The 12,966-nt window shown below is 36.4% G+C and overlaps 1 protein-coding gene across 2 annotated transcripts; it reads right to left on the bottom strand.

Moving 5' to 3' along the window:
- Positions 1 to 1,284: 1,284 nt before the first annotated feature.
- LOC114381484 (protein CELLULOSE SYNTHASE INTERACTIVE 1-like) lies at positions 1,285 to 11,666 on the bottom strand. Of its 2 annotated transcripts, XM_028340752.1 has the most exons (9): positions 11,514 to 11,666; positions 11,291 to 11,381; positions 11,019 to 11,183; positions 9,792 to 9,865; positions 6,413 to 9,482; positions 3,651 to 6,195; positions 2,641 to 3,095; positions 1,810 to 1,926; positions 1,285 to 1,705 (listed from the first exon to the last, which is right to left on the bottom strand). In XM_028340752.1, the coding sequence occupies exons 3-9, from the start codon at positions 11,019 to 11,021 to the stop codon at positions 1,565 to 1,567; spliced, it is 6,405 nt and encodes a 2,134-aa protein (XP_028196553.1). In that variant the 5' UTR covers positions 11,022 to 11,183; positions 11,291 to 11,381; positions 11,514 to 11,666; the 3' UTR covers positions 1,285 to 1,564. The 2 variants fall into 2 exon arrangements, with proteins under 2 accessions (XP_028196553.1, XP_028196552.1); XM_028340751.1 differs by lacking the exon at positions 11,291 to 11,381.
- Between the last annotated feature and the right edge of the window lie 1,300 nt (positions 11,667 to 12,966).

Genomic DNA, 12,966 nt, shown 5'->3' with positions numbered 1-12,966 from the left:
TAAGGCAAAAGGTTTCTTATTTAGTTTCATTATATATAAATAGTAAATAAAATAAATGCCTAGATAAACAGCTGAACATATTAATTGTTTTTAAAAGAAATATAAAATTATTGAAGAAAAGTAGAAAACAATTGAGGCATGATAATTTGACTAATTAATGCTTTTAGCGAAGGAGACGTATTTTAAAAGATAAAGTATAATTATAATAATTAATAAAAAAAAATGAGGATTAATATTTTGTAATTTCATTCTATGTAATATTATTATGATCTCAACTGAACTGATAAGTTTCAAGATAATAGTTATAATTGCACTCTATGGAATCTTAAATTCCCCTTGTCGTTGTTATGTTATTCTGTTCACAGAATCGTAGGTTGTGCCGCCAATGATGTGTAATGATAAAGATGGAATGCGTTCAGAGACTGAGACAACCAATAGGTGAAGATAACTCATGTGCAAGGGCTCCGACAAGGTGGGGTGGTCCAAGATGTGAATGAAGTTTAAGAACGTACTAATGGACGGAATTTGACAATATGTGAAGGATATTTAGGTAATGTTTGTCCAGCTTTTTTTAATTTTTGTAAAAAAACATATTCGCCTAATAGTATTTTTTTAATGGTTAGTAATATGAAAGATACTAGTGAGAGCTTTTTATTTTTACTTTTTTCTTATTAGTCTGAGTCACGTATATGTATTTGAAAAGTATTCAAGTATCTACTCCATAGTCTTTAACTGAATTCCCAACCAGCGATATGAAAATTTTAAAAGTTGCTACTTTAATATAAAAAAATAAAATAAAATAATTTTGAACTTTGATTTATTAGTAAAAAAATATTTTATTTTCGTAATTCAAAAGTTAATGACGGTTTTTCACTAATAAATCAAAGTCCAAATATGTTAGGTTTAAATATTTTTTAGTCCTTATAATTTAAGATTTTTTTATTTTTTTTTATTTATAATCCTTATAAATTATATTTATTTTATTTTTAATCCTTAAAGTATTTTAAATAATAAAAAAAGTATTATCTAAAATATTATAAGAACAAAAAATATTAAAAACTAAAAAATATTTAAGCCATCCTTTTATTCTAACTCTTTCCGTGTAAAAGTAGACACTTGAATTTTCATATCTCTTACTGGGAATTCAGTTCTAGACTATTAAGTAATTTTGTGAAAAGAAAGGATTATACACTGGAAAAAAATGTTAAGTATTCATAATAAGATCTACACGTTAATATTTATTTATCACTCTCACATAAAAAAATAAAAAATCTTAGATATATATTTATATATAAACAACCCATCTTAAATTGACAACGTGCAAAATCATACAGGTATTCGAAGCAGATTACTTCGTGTGCCCCTAGCATTTAACCTAGGGAACGAAGGATCAAGTTACAAAAGAATATTATTTTAAAAGAATTTGTTTGGGACTATAGACCAAAAAACAAATAACTGTGGCTATGTACACTAGCAAGATAAATAATACAAAATTTAGACAAAAATTTCTTTTCAACCGTGTTCCAATTTCAAAGCCGTCACAGTAAAGACGGAAACAGGTATATCACTTGTTAGACCACTGAAATTCAATTTCTAAATTCCTCGAGGGTCCACTTTTACTTTCCGGCAACAGAGTGTACTCACCAGATACTGCTCCAAGCATTACTACCCGATCAATCTGGATCGTCACTTTCCCAAATGAACTCTGTCATCAGATACAAAAAAATAGAGGGGTTAAGCGGAAGCTTAAAACCAAGATAATTGAAGGTGAATATACTGCATTTACAAGTCCCATTTTCTTGCAATTACCTTTCCCATTTTGCTCTTGTTTTTGCAAGAAATGTGAAGCTTCTGACCTTTTGGAGGACTCTCAAACGACCATGTAAAGCTCTCATCCCACTCCGGATTAGGGCCAGTTGAGACCACCTGATCAGCACATTCTCATCATAATTAGCACATTCACTTTCCGAGGAGGAAATCACATCAAAATAGAATTTGTATCTATCAAGAAGAAAACATGATTTTCCTCAAATTGTATATTACAATGATAACCACATATTCAGACTGCAAATCCTTGTCCCTTGCGTTTAAAACAATAGAAATGAAACTGAAGTGGGCGTGGCTCTTGACCAGTGACAACCATATACTTCCATATCAATATTGTAAACTAATCACATTTAAGTCAAAGCTACTTCAAAAGGAAAGAAAAAATCAAGTTGGGTGAATCTTTTTTTTATCCTTAGGAATTGAACATGGTACCAGGAGGTTTACAACACTTACACATTCTACTCAACCAACTAAACTAAACACCCGTGGTAACAATTTGGGTGAATCTGGATTCTAAAGTCTGGCAACAGAACTACAGTGGAATATGTAAAAATAGTCAACTGGATTTTTTCTAGGAAGCAAATATAAAGGTCTATATCCTAATTGGGCATTTTCTAATATTGGCATAATTTCCTTAGGGACATGGCAGATGACATTATTTATTGGGAATTTATGCAAAAGATTGACATGGAGATACAGTCATACATTAGTCTCACATAAAACAAGCACGTTACCCATTTCAACTAATCCTAGTGCATTAGAGGACAAGATCACAACACAAGATAATAAATATGAAATCATTATTAAAAATACCTTGGTTTGCCTTGGAGGAGTGTTTCCTAGTGTAAGCTTGCAAAAAACACTTGGGTTTCCAACAGATTGCTTCATATTGTTACCACACTTGATGATCACCACCAACGTTCCTGGCAAACACTGCAATAAAAATTCTGCCTTCTCCTGAAAGCGAGGTGGGCCAGACTGGATTAAGTACTGCAGCAAAGGAATAGCATCTGCAGCTGCTATTGACTGAGCTCTTGAAACTTCTGCTGGACATGCTGACCAAGCTTGCCTAAGCAGGAAAAGTGCATCCAAGGCAGCTTCCTGAGTAGCCTCAGAGCCTGTCTTTAAGGACGTAACCAAATGGGGAATGCTAAGTGTTGCTGGTTCAGTTGCTCTCAGTCTTGGGAAGTTGCTAAATAGAGAATTTAAGGCTTTAAGATACTCATCGTTCACAGATCCAGTAGCCCATAAGTCCTTTTCAATAGCAGCTAAAAGAACCCAAAAAAAATGTTAGGCTATATTTACATACTCTAGACTCTAGAGAGAGGTTATCAAGGTGAAGCAACTTATTGTTAGACACAGAATCAACATTGCTCACCAATGAATTCAGATTAGAAATAGCACCTTTATCTACAGACAATACTTTTAAATTCAACCTATACTTTTTCAGATACATTAATGAATATTTACAGAAGACTAGGTGCCTATTTTAGCTAGAAGAGGTTATATAGCACAAATAAGAGTCAATCTGTTCAACTTATGAAGCAATTAAGTGTACAGGCCACAAGTTTTACTATTCATTTGTTCCTTCCCCTAATTTTTGGTTTCATGACCAATAATCAACCAAAAAAAATCAGCTCTGCTGTTTTTCCAAAAGATGTATTAAAAGTCACGTGTAACAAGAAAACCAGCATCAGAAATTACCATGTGAAAAGTAACAAATACACCATTCTATATGAGGAAAAGTGAAGATAAGATATACCGTAGTAGTTCAGAATAAAAATAACAAGTATTTAACACTACACGATAGGAAAATAACTCACCAGTTATTGCTCTGACTGTTTCACTAGAAGCATACTCTTGAATGGTATGATTTGAAAATAGAAGTTTAATAAACATTGCAGCCTGAACAGATGTTTCAGGATCACTTGAACCTATCAGATCCAGTATAACCTGAACCCCACCCGCCTCTGCAACTGCTCTTTTATTTGATCGACTGTACATCACAAGGTTTTGCAGAGCACATATGGCTACAACTTTCATTTCTTCAGTTGGTTGGTCTTCAAGCACATTCACTAAAGCGCGACAAGCTGAAACTGCATCACTTGTCCGAGCAAGACCCTCATTCTGAAATAGATCACCAAGAGCCAAAGTTGCTAACAACCTTGCTTGTTGTGCTTGGGTTTGTGGGTCCAAGAGATAATGGGATAATGGTAAGATGGCTGACTTAGTAACTTTTGTTTCTCTGATCTTTACATTGTGGAGCAAAACTTCCAACAGTCTTGCAGCAGTTTCCTCGCACTGATGAGATCCCAGGAGCTCCAAGAGAGCCTCTATAGCACCACTTTCAGCCATTGCTTCAGCACTAGTTCCATCATCACTTTCCAACACAAGAAGAGCATTTAATGCACCAACAACAGTGCTTTCTAAGCCAGATCGAAGCAGCCTAACCAAAACAGCAACAGGAACTTCCAAGTAGTATTCAGAACTAAATTGTAGAATACTAGCCAAAACAGAGGCAGCAGACTCCCATAAAGCATGAGGAATGGAAGGATCAGATTGCAATATAACTTTTGAAATTTCAATAACACCACCTTCTTTTGCAATTTCATTTGGCCATATCAGTGCAATACTAACCAGGGCCTTTATAGCTCTTTGCTGCAATATATGTATACCAGAACCAAGAACTCGTATAAGAGGGCCAATTACCTGTTGCGTCACCGGATCTTTCTGAAGGTGTTCTTCTAAAAGTAGATGCGAGAGAAGCTCAGCAGCCAACTGTTGCACTGCTGATATTGGAGAATCAAGCAAAGGGATAAGAGGTTCAATAACTTGGTGAGAAGTCAATGTGTAATCAGCACGACACTGCGGATGTTCTAAGATATTAACTAAAACCTGCAATGCACTATGTTGTCCATCTGGCCCAAATTCTTCTCTTGTCAGCAACATAAACAGGGGTTCAACTACTTTAGCAGCCGATGGCCCTTTAGCTATGCTAGCATTGTTGGTCAATATACGCAACAATTCTGCAAAAGCTGCACACAGATAATCAGGTGCTTCATGAAGGATGTCAAGTATGCTTTCAATAACTCCAGCTTTCACCATTTCCATTTTACAAGCTGGCCTGTCTTTTCCTAACTTGACCAGAGCTCTGGAAATGGCCTCGTGAAGTACATAATTCCTACCATAAAGTAGGCCAACAAGAGGAATAACTGCACCATGTGCAGCAACTAATTCAGCCAGTTGCTCATCATCAACAAGCCTATCCAATGCACGGACAACTGAATGGTGAGCAGGACTAAACTCACTTACAAGGAGAGAGACCAGAGGTTCAACACAACGTGCAGCAGCCATTGTGGACCGAATCCTGGTATTTCCAAAAAGAACAGAACATAATTCAGCAGCATCCCCTTTGAGGTCCATTGAGCAATCTGATGAGAGAATCCTGCAAAGAACATCCACTGCATTCATCTCAACATCTGCAACAGCAAGTGCTTTTGAAGGGTTTTCACTCAGTAACCTAACCAATGCAGCAATTGCAGCATGCTGCTCTCTCTCTAAACCAGTATTAAGAATCTCCACCAAGGGTTGAACAGCTTGTCGAGCAGTCTCTGCATTTCTAATATGGTCAGCAGAGAATAAACTTTCCAAAGCTTTTGCAGCCCTATATCTTGCAGCTCTTCCTCCTAAACGCAGGACAGCTACAAGTTGAGTAACAGCTCCAAATGCTGACTCATGTCTTCGAATTTCTGCACTGCTAAACAGAATTCCTAACAGATCTGTAGCAGCTTCTTCCGTTGCATCTTGTGGACCTAGTGAAAGATACTTAGAAAGAGCCTCTAGGGCCCCTGCCTCAACCATTACAATCTTATTTGATGGACAATCTATAGAAAGCTGAGTCAAAAGCCCAAGTGCTAAAAATGGTGCTCCTGGGCGTTCTGGAATTGGTTTGAGCAGATCAACTAAAGCAGGTATTGCCTTCCGAGAAGTGGCACCAATTCTTATGTCATCAACTCTAAACAACCTCTCGAGAGCAACTTGGTCAGGATAATGCACCAAAGAAAATTCATCTGACAATTCCAGAAGATCCTGTATATCAGAATCAGCACAGCCAAGCAAGGAGATAAGTCCACCTGCTGCCCCAGAATTTGCCACAGACAGAAGTGTTCCCCTGCTACCATTACAGACTAGGCTAGCTATTGATTGTGCAGCAAAATATCTGTTCGCTGATTCCTCTGACTTCAATAAGTTGGCAAGGGCTGGTATAGATTTCATGGTTGCATGTGCTCGTATGATATCCCTATCTTGAAATAATATTGCCAACAACAAAGCACAAATCCACATGCTGCTATCTTCTTTATAGTCAATCTGCATATCATATCACCATTAAGAAACAAAGATTAACACAAAAATAATAGTTATATACAAATCTGCTATCTAATTATTATGTCAATGAGGAGGGGTGTATTTGTGAACAACTTTAAAAGATATGGATGGATCTATGCAAATAAGTAAATATTTACTATGGAAAGAATCAGATACCACTGTCTATTTCAAATTGGCTGAAAACATAGCACTAGAATACCTGACTATATTGTGAGAAACAATCTGCAATCCTGTCAGTGAGAACCTCAATTGCTCCTGCCTCCATTATTGCAATTTTACTTTTTTCATCATGGCAAGCAAGAACAGACAGTAACCATACAGCTAAGTTGGCACCAGAAATAATAGCGGTACCAGTGTTTGATTTACCATCATTGGCTTCTTTTGTATGCCTGCAAATGCTGATAACTTCCCTGCTGTCATCACCCTGATTATCCAAAGTAGCCTGTGAAGAAATAAGCATATCGACCAGAGACTGAACAAGATTAGCACACAAGTTTGATCTATTGAGATCCTCCACCAGCCTCTGATGATTTAGTTTAGCAGCACAAATAAGAACAGCAGCCCCTCCAATTTTGACCTTTACATTTTTAGAAGTGGAATTGATTATCCTCTTAGCTATAGAAGATATACATCCAGAGGCAGTAACAACACTGTCTCCCAGAACAAAAGGCTGATCCTTACATAATCGAGATAATATTTCAATAGCTTTATCCTGCAACACTGACGTTGAATCAGCAATAGACAAAACTATCGGGCTTATGCTTTTAGGAAATTCAGCTAAAACTGCCCAAGCAGGTTTACTGTGTGCACCGGTCACATCTGACCTGGACAGCATGGCAAGTGCTTCAAGAGCTTCTGATGTGGAACTATGTCCATCAATAGCAAAATCTAAGAAAGAAACTAATGCAAGAACAGTGCCAGCTCGATTCACACAATCAGTTACAGCATAATCAACTTGCCTCTTACAATGTAAGAGGCGAGCAATTGCTGCAGCAGCATGTGTTTTTCCAGAAATTGTGCCTTCACGTAATACTCTGGTAGCAGCCAAGATGACCTCTTCTGCAACAGCTTTCTCAGCAATTTCACTATCCAAAATAAGATTTGCCACAGCACATGTTGCCAGCTCTGCCACTTCTAAAACTGAAGAGTTAGCTAGTGCAACTAGGGAGAGTAATGCATCTCTAGCAATAGCAGCCACATCCTTGTTCTCTTTGATGGAAAGAAATATTGCAGCCAAGCAGCGCGAGGACTCCATTAAGATACTTTCAGATTCAACATTAAGCAACTTCATTGCTGACCAAAGAGTTTTAACAGCAATGCTGCTTTCACGCACATCTTTCCTCGTTTCGAAAATTCCCGCCAGAGCAGATGCAGACTTTGCCTGAGTTTCTTCCTTGGTTGAGCTCAAAAGTTTTATCATTGTAACAATTGCGTCACTGGCAGCACTACCTTCACGTAGAAGATCAGTAAGAGCAACAACTGAAAGCATACTCCTCAAAGCATCTAAAACATAAACCTTAGATTCAGGTAAATCACTGGTCAATAATGCTGTAAGCTGACTGATAGTTGCTGTATCAGATTTATGAATTAAGTGATTCAAAGTCTTGGCTGCAATCTCCTTCCCATTTGGGCTTCCATTCTTCAACAGCCACAGCAATGCAGGAACGGCATCAGCACTTTCAACACAAGCACGTATATCCTCACTGTGATCGCATAGGTTCCTAAGGATTGTTGCTGAGTCTTCCTTTGCTTTTGCAGATCCTGACTCCAAAATTTGAACAAGAGGAGGTATACCACCAGCAGCAGTAATGGCCCATTTGCTTTCATCATTTTCATTAGATAAAAGGCAAAGGAGGGAAACAGCACATTCTTGCTGCTGTTCTGATGAAAGCCCCAGAAGAGATATCAACAGCTGAACTCCTTCACGGCCTTGAAGTGCAAGCCATAGACTGCATTCAGTATTGCACAATGTCAAGAGAGATTTTAGAAGCTCATCTTGCACTTCATTAGCAGCCATTGTTATTAAACCAACAAGCAAATGCTTTGCATCAGAATTTGTAAGTTTAATTGACAGTATAGGATTGCTATACAAACTAGCTAGGGCTTCAATGGTCCGTTCCTGCACAAGGAATGGTAAGCCGGGTTTAAATTGTTCAAGTAATGTCTGCTCTACTACCAAAGGATCTGATGCCCTGGTAGATTCTGCCTTGTCATCATATATCATAAGAGCTGAAGCTAAAGCCCCCAATGTGTCGGCAGCTTGAGTAGGAGAGGAGCATGATTCAAGGCTTTGACCAAGACTGGAGATGACATATGACAAACCACCAGAAATGTTTGCTAAAGCACACATAGCATTCTCCTGTAACGCTTGAGCATACTCACCCTGCATGAACTCTTTGGAAGGAGCTATGGTAGCATTAATCAAAGCAGGAATGCCATTGGAATTGGCTATCTCTTTCCTTGCATCTTTGCACTGGGCAGATAGAGCTTTAAGAGCACCGGCTGCCTCAGCCCTGACAGGGGCATCATTACCAGGGCCTAAAAGTTTGAGGAGTTGTTTTGTTGCCTCTGCTGTCAACAACTTTGAACAAACAGATGCATCCTCCATCATCATACAAGCCAGTAAAAAGCACACATTTGCTAAAGTGCTAGACTGCCCTGTTGTCAGTAACTTAATTAATATGTCCACTCCTCCAGCTTGTATTGTGGCATTCCAGAATCTCTCAGTGCTACTGGAGAGATTTTTCAATGCCCCAGTCAATAAATTATCAACTACATTTCCAGTCTTCAGGCCCTTTTGCAGCTGCTCCCATAGCACTGGAACAACTCCTTCAGTTGAAAAAATTTTTGATCCAACATGATCTTTGGCACCACCTTGAGAGACAGCAAAAATAGTCTTTGCCGCAGCTACTTGACCTTCAGCAGAACTGGACTTGAGTAGACCAAGCAAAGGAGGAATGCAACCTCCAAGCAAGACTTTCACCCTAAGCTCATTTTCTTTACAAAGTGAGCCCAAGACAGTTGCTGCCTGTATCTTCACATTCAATGACCCTGACCGGAGAAGGGAAACAAGTACTGGAACTGCCTGAGAATGAGAGCCAACAGCACTGAAAGCGTTTTCTCGCATATCAATAAGCTCCAATAACTGCTTCAAAGAATACTCTTTCTCTTGCATAGAAGATGAGCTCTGACGCAGCTGCTCAATGCATTGGGCAACACTTGCTAATGTCCCATCTGGATCCTCCATGCTGCTGCTGTTGCTACGTTCTCTGCAAAAAATTAGGAATGTAAGATACAAAAGTTTGCACATTAGATTTTATGCTCAAAATTCATTATCTTCTATGTATGAGACTCTCTAAGGGGGTGAGAGGGGAACATCTTTTTTCTGCCTTAAAACTTTTGACACAGATAACACAATAAGTGGGACTCACAAGTCTTAGCTTAGCTGCAAACAGAAGTGCTAATGTAACTGCATGGATTTTAGCAGAGCATTGTAAGTAATTGATTTGGTGGTTTTTTAAGCCATAAAATGTTATTTTTTGACTTAATTAAAAGGCATATCCTAAGCTGTAACCAACCTCAATCCCATCTTCAGAACAGAATGAGGAGGTAGAGGCTCTGAATCTTGAGCCTTCCCATCACCATTTCTTTCCTGCAATCAAAATAATCACAGTAAACACGTTTAAACGGAATGTCTGTATATCTGTAAATGATGGAAGTAACAAAAATTTAACATAAAGATAGAAACAATATATTAGATTCAGTACAATATGGATAAAGAACAAAGATCAACCTTGAAGTTCTATAAGAGGAGAAATGGAAAAGGAAGTTGAAAAGGAATATAGCTAAACGGCTAAACCATATATCACAACTTGATTTCATTTTGTATCAAGTAATTGAAGATTTTAAAAGTATTAAACGCACATGATTGCTGCTTCTGTTACAGTTGACTAATTATCATTAAGGATAGAATCTTATTGCACAAAACAGAGGCGAGATATAAAATGAAATAAAAACTATACAGCAATAAGTAATGCAGCAAAGCCTTTGTATATTACACTCCAGTGTAGAATAAACACCATAACTAACCCATTAAGAATTTAAGATAGATGGACATGAATACTATATTTTTAAGAGAATCTAATAATGCCACTTTTTTTTTTCATTTTCTAGCATTACCCTGCACCCAATCCTAGTGGCAAGGATGTGTAGAAGCATATACCAAATGATGTTAGAGTGCATGACTAAAATAATGCTTGCTAATCTAAAATAGAATATTTCTCATCAACTTCATGATATTTATAAAAGCATGAGCATCTCAATTCAAAGAATGGTTACAGATATGTTCCATTCCTATAGGAGATAAGAAACAGATAGCGAAATGAAATCACAGAGCCTCTTGCTGTACTTTCTAGAATTATTTTATATTTGGTACAAAAAACAAAAAAAAAAGCACAAATCAAGGGCTGTTGGGCTAGTTTTAGACAGTGGTTCACAACGCAATTGTGGCTACCAATATTGCAGTTTTAGGAGTCTCCACAACCACAAATGCCGTTGCATCTTCCTACCACTGTCTGTGATTTCTAAAATCACAGCATAACCACGACCGAAATTTAAAAAACATAGATGACCACCAAGCAATCTGAAGAAATGGTATATGTATATCCAATATGTACAGGTCAAGTTAAGGATTCATAAAACTAATTGTTTATACCAATACTGAAAACACTTTTCCTCTACCAGCAATGATGAAGTGATGGCATAAAATGAAAGAAAAAATAAAAGAAGAAATAATGAAAACGTACCATATCATTAGCAGCAAGGGTGCTGCCATTACTGGCAGCAAACCTCCAAGTGAGTGTAGTCGCCAGCTTCGCTTTGCGTTCGAAGACTCTCCCAAGCAGATCAACCAGGACACTGCTCCCTCTCCAGATCTACACTGGAGAGTCTGTCAGCACATCAAAGCCTCCCTGTCCACACCACACGGTAATTCAGATCAGAAAAAAAAAACAGCAATTGCACCAAAATCGCAAACGCAAATTCCACAAATTAAAAACTAAACACACGGTGACCTAACCAAAACATTGTTAAAAAAAATGGAATCGGTTAAGATTGAATAGCGCGAGAGACAGTTAGAGCGAATGGAGGTAGCAGATCAACAGCAGCTACTACCACCGAGGAATGGGAATGGAAAGCGTGCAGCGCGTGAGTCAACGAAAAAGTCAAAGCGGTTAAGACGAAATGCAGGAAAGGAATGAATGCTAGTGAAAATTGAAGAGGTGAGAGAGAACGAAAAAGACCTTCAGAGACTGAGAAGCGAATCGATTGGTTTTGCGGTGATGGAGGAGAATCACAGACATTTTCATTACATAATGAGCACCGACAACAGCTTCAGCCTGCAAGCTCATAGGCTCAGCCTTCACGTTCGCTTGAGCCACCGCTTTCGATAGAATAGAATCACGTGGAAATAAATAATCTACCTCTTTATACATTTATCATTTATTATTATTTTTTTATATATATTTTTTTTCCTTCTATGTCTACTTCAATCTATTTCCTTTCAGAGTAGACAATAATCAATGCTTATCATCTTTTTCTTTTGTATGCATAACATTATTAGTTTTAGACATACAAAATTTATTGATAAGTATTACAAATATTATATTTATATTAATGAATAATAATTATTAACATAAATATTATAAGTTATTATAGGTATGTATATATATTTCATTGCAAACGGAGAGACAAAAATGTAAAGAAGAAGAAAAATAAACAACTCATTTAAAAAAAGATTAAAACCCATCTGGTATTAATGATGGGACACAAGAAAAGGTTTTGTTGAGTTTTATGCATATTTTTTATGCTAATTAATTTTTATATTTTTTTATTTAAAAATAATAAAAGAAAAATAACTTATTTACAATTTTAAATATCATATGGAAATCACTATTAAGTATTAATACATGTTTCGTAAATTATAAATTTGTTGTAAATCACTCTCTTAAAATTTCATCAGTGGTTGAATTTCTTTAAAGATTTTTTTTCTTCTCTTAAATTATAAATTAGATGGTTGAGGTTATTAATTTTTGGAGTACTCGTAACTATCCTTTTGAATTGCGAAACAAACACAAGTACCGAGTGTCATTTTATATTCATGTGTTTCCATTTCACGTACAAATAAATAGTTGCTTATATTCATGCATGTCAAACTTCTTCAAACTAAGCAATTTATTTTAGAGAAAAAAAAATCACTAATAGAAAATCACGATTAATTTTATATATACATGTTTCATAAATTATAAATTTGTTGAAAATCACTCTCTTATTTTCATCAGTGATTTAATTTTTTTTCTATCTTCTTAAAATTATAAATTAGAAGGTTAAGGTTATTAATTTTGGAATACACGTAACTAGTATCCTTTTAATTAAATTGCGAAACATAATTACCAATTGTCATTTTAATTTTAAAGTTTCGTAAAAATAAATAATTTAGATTCTGCATGTTAGTCTGAAATTGCACGTGTTTTAAAATGATGGTTCTTTGAAAATATCTATATTTCTAATATAGCTTGCATAACATTGCAAATGTTAACTTGTGGTTGTGAAGGAATTAATGTATACAATAAATAATGTTTGCCTAAGAATATTTTTTTTAAATACGTTAACCAACTACTTCAATTAAACTTTCAATGTTCCAACTAAAGGTCGTATACATAATACATTATATAACGATACGAACAACTCGATAAT

Source organism: Glycine soja, chromosome 13 (genome assembly GCF_004193775.1).
Source record: "Glycine soja cultivar W05 chromosome 13, ASM419377v2, whole genome shotgun sequence".
Classification (NCBI taxonomy): domain Eukaryota; kingdom Viridiplantae; phylum Streptophyta; class Magnoliopsida; order Fabales; family Fabaceae; genus Glycine; species Glycine soja.
This window is presented reverse-complemented; position numbering and strand designations above follow the sequence as displayed.

Excerpts from the sequence above, each read along its gene's own strand:
- LOC114381484 (XM_028340752.1), bottom strand. Across the intron at positions 6,196-6,412 it reads GTTTCTCACAATATAGTCAG|ATTGACTATAAAGAAGATAG; the intron begins GTATTCTAGTGC and ends TATGATATGCAG. Across the intron at positions 3,096-3,650 it reads AACAGTCAGAGCAATAACTG|CTGCTATTGAAAAGGACTTA; the intron begins GTGAGTTATTTT and ends GGGTTCTTTTAG.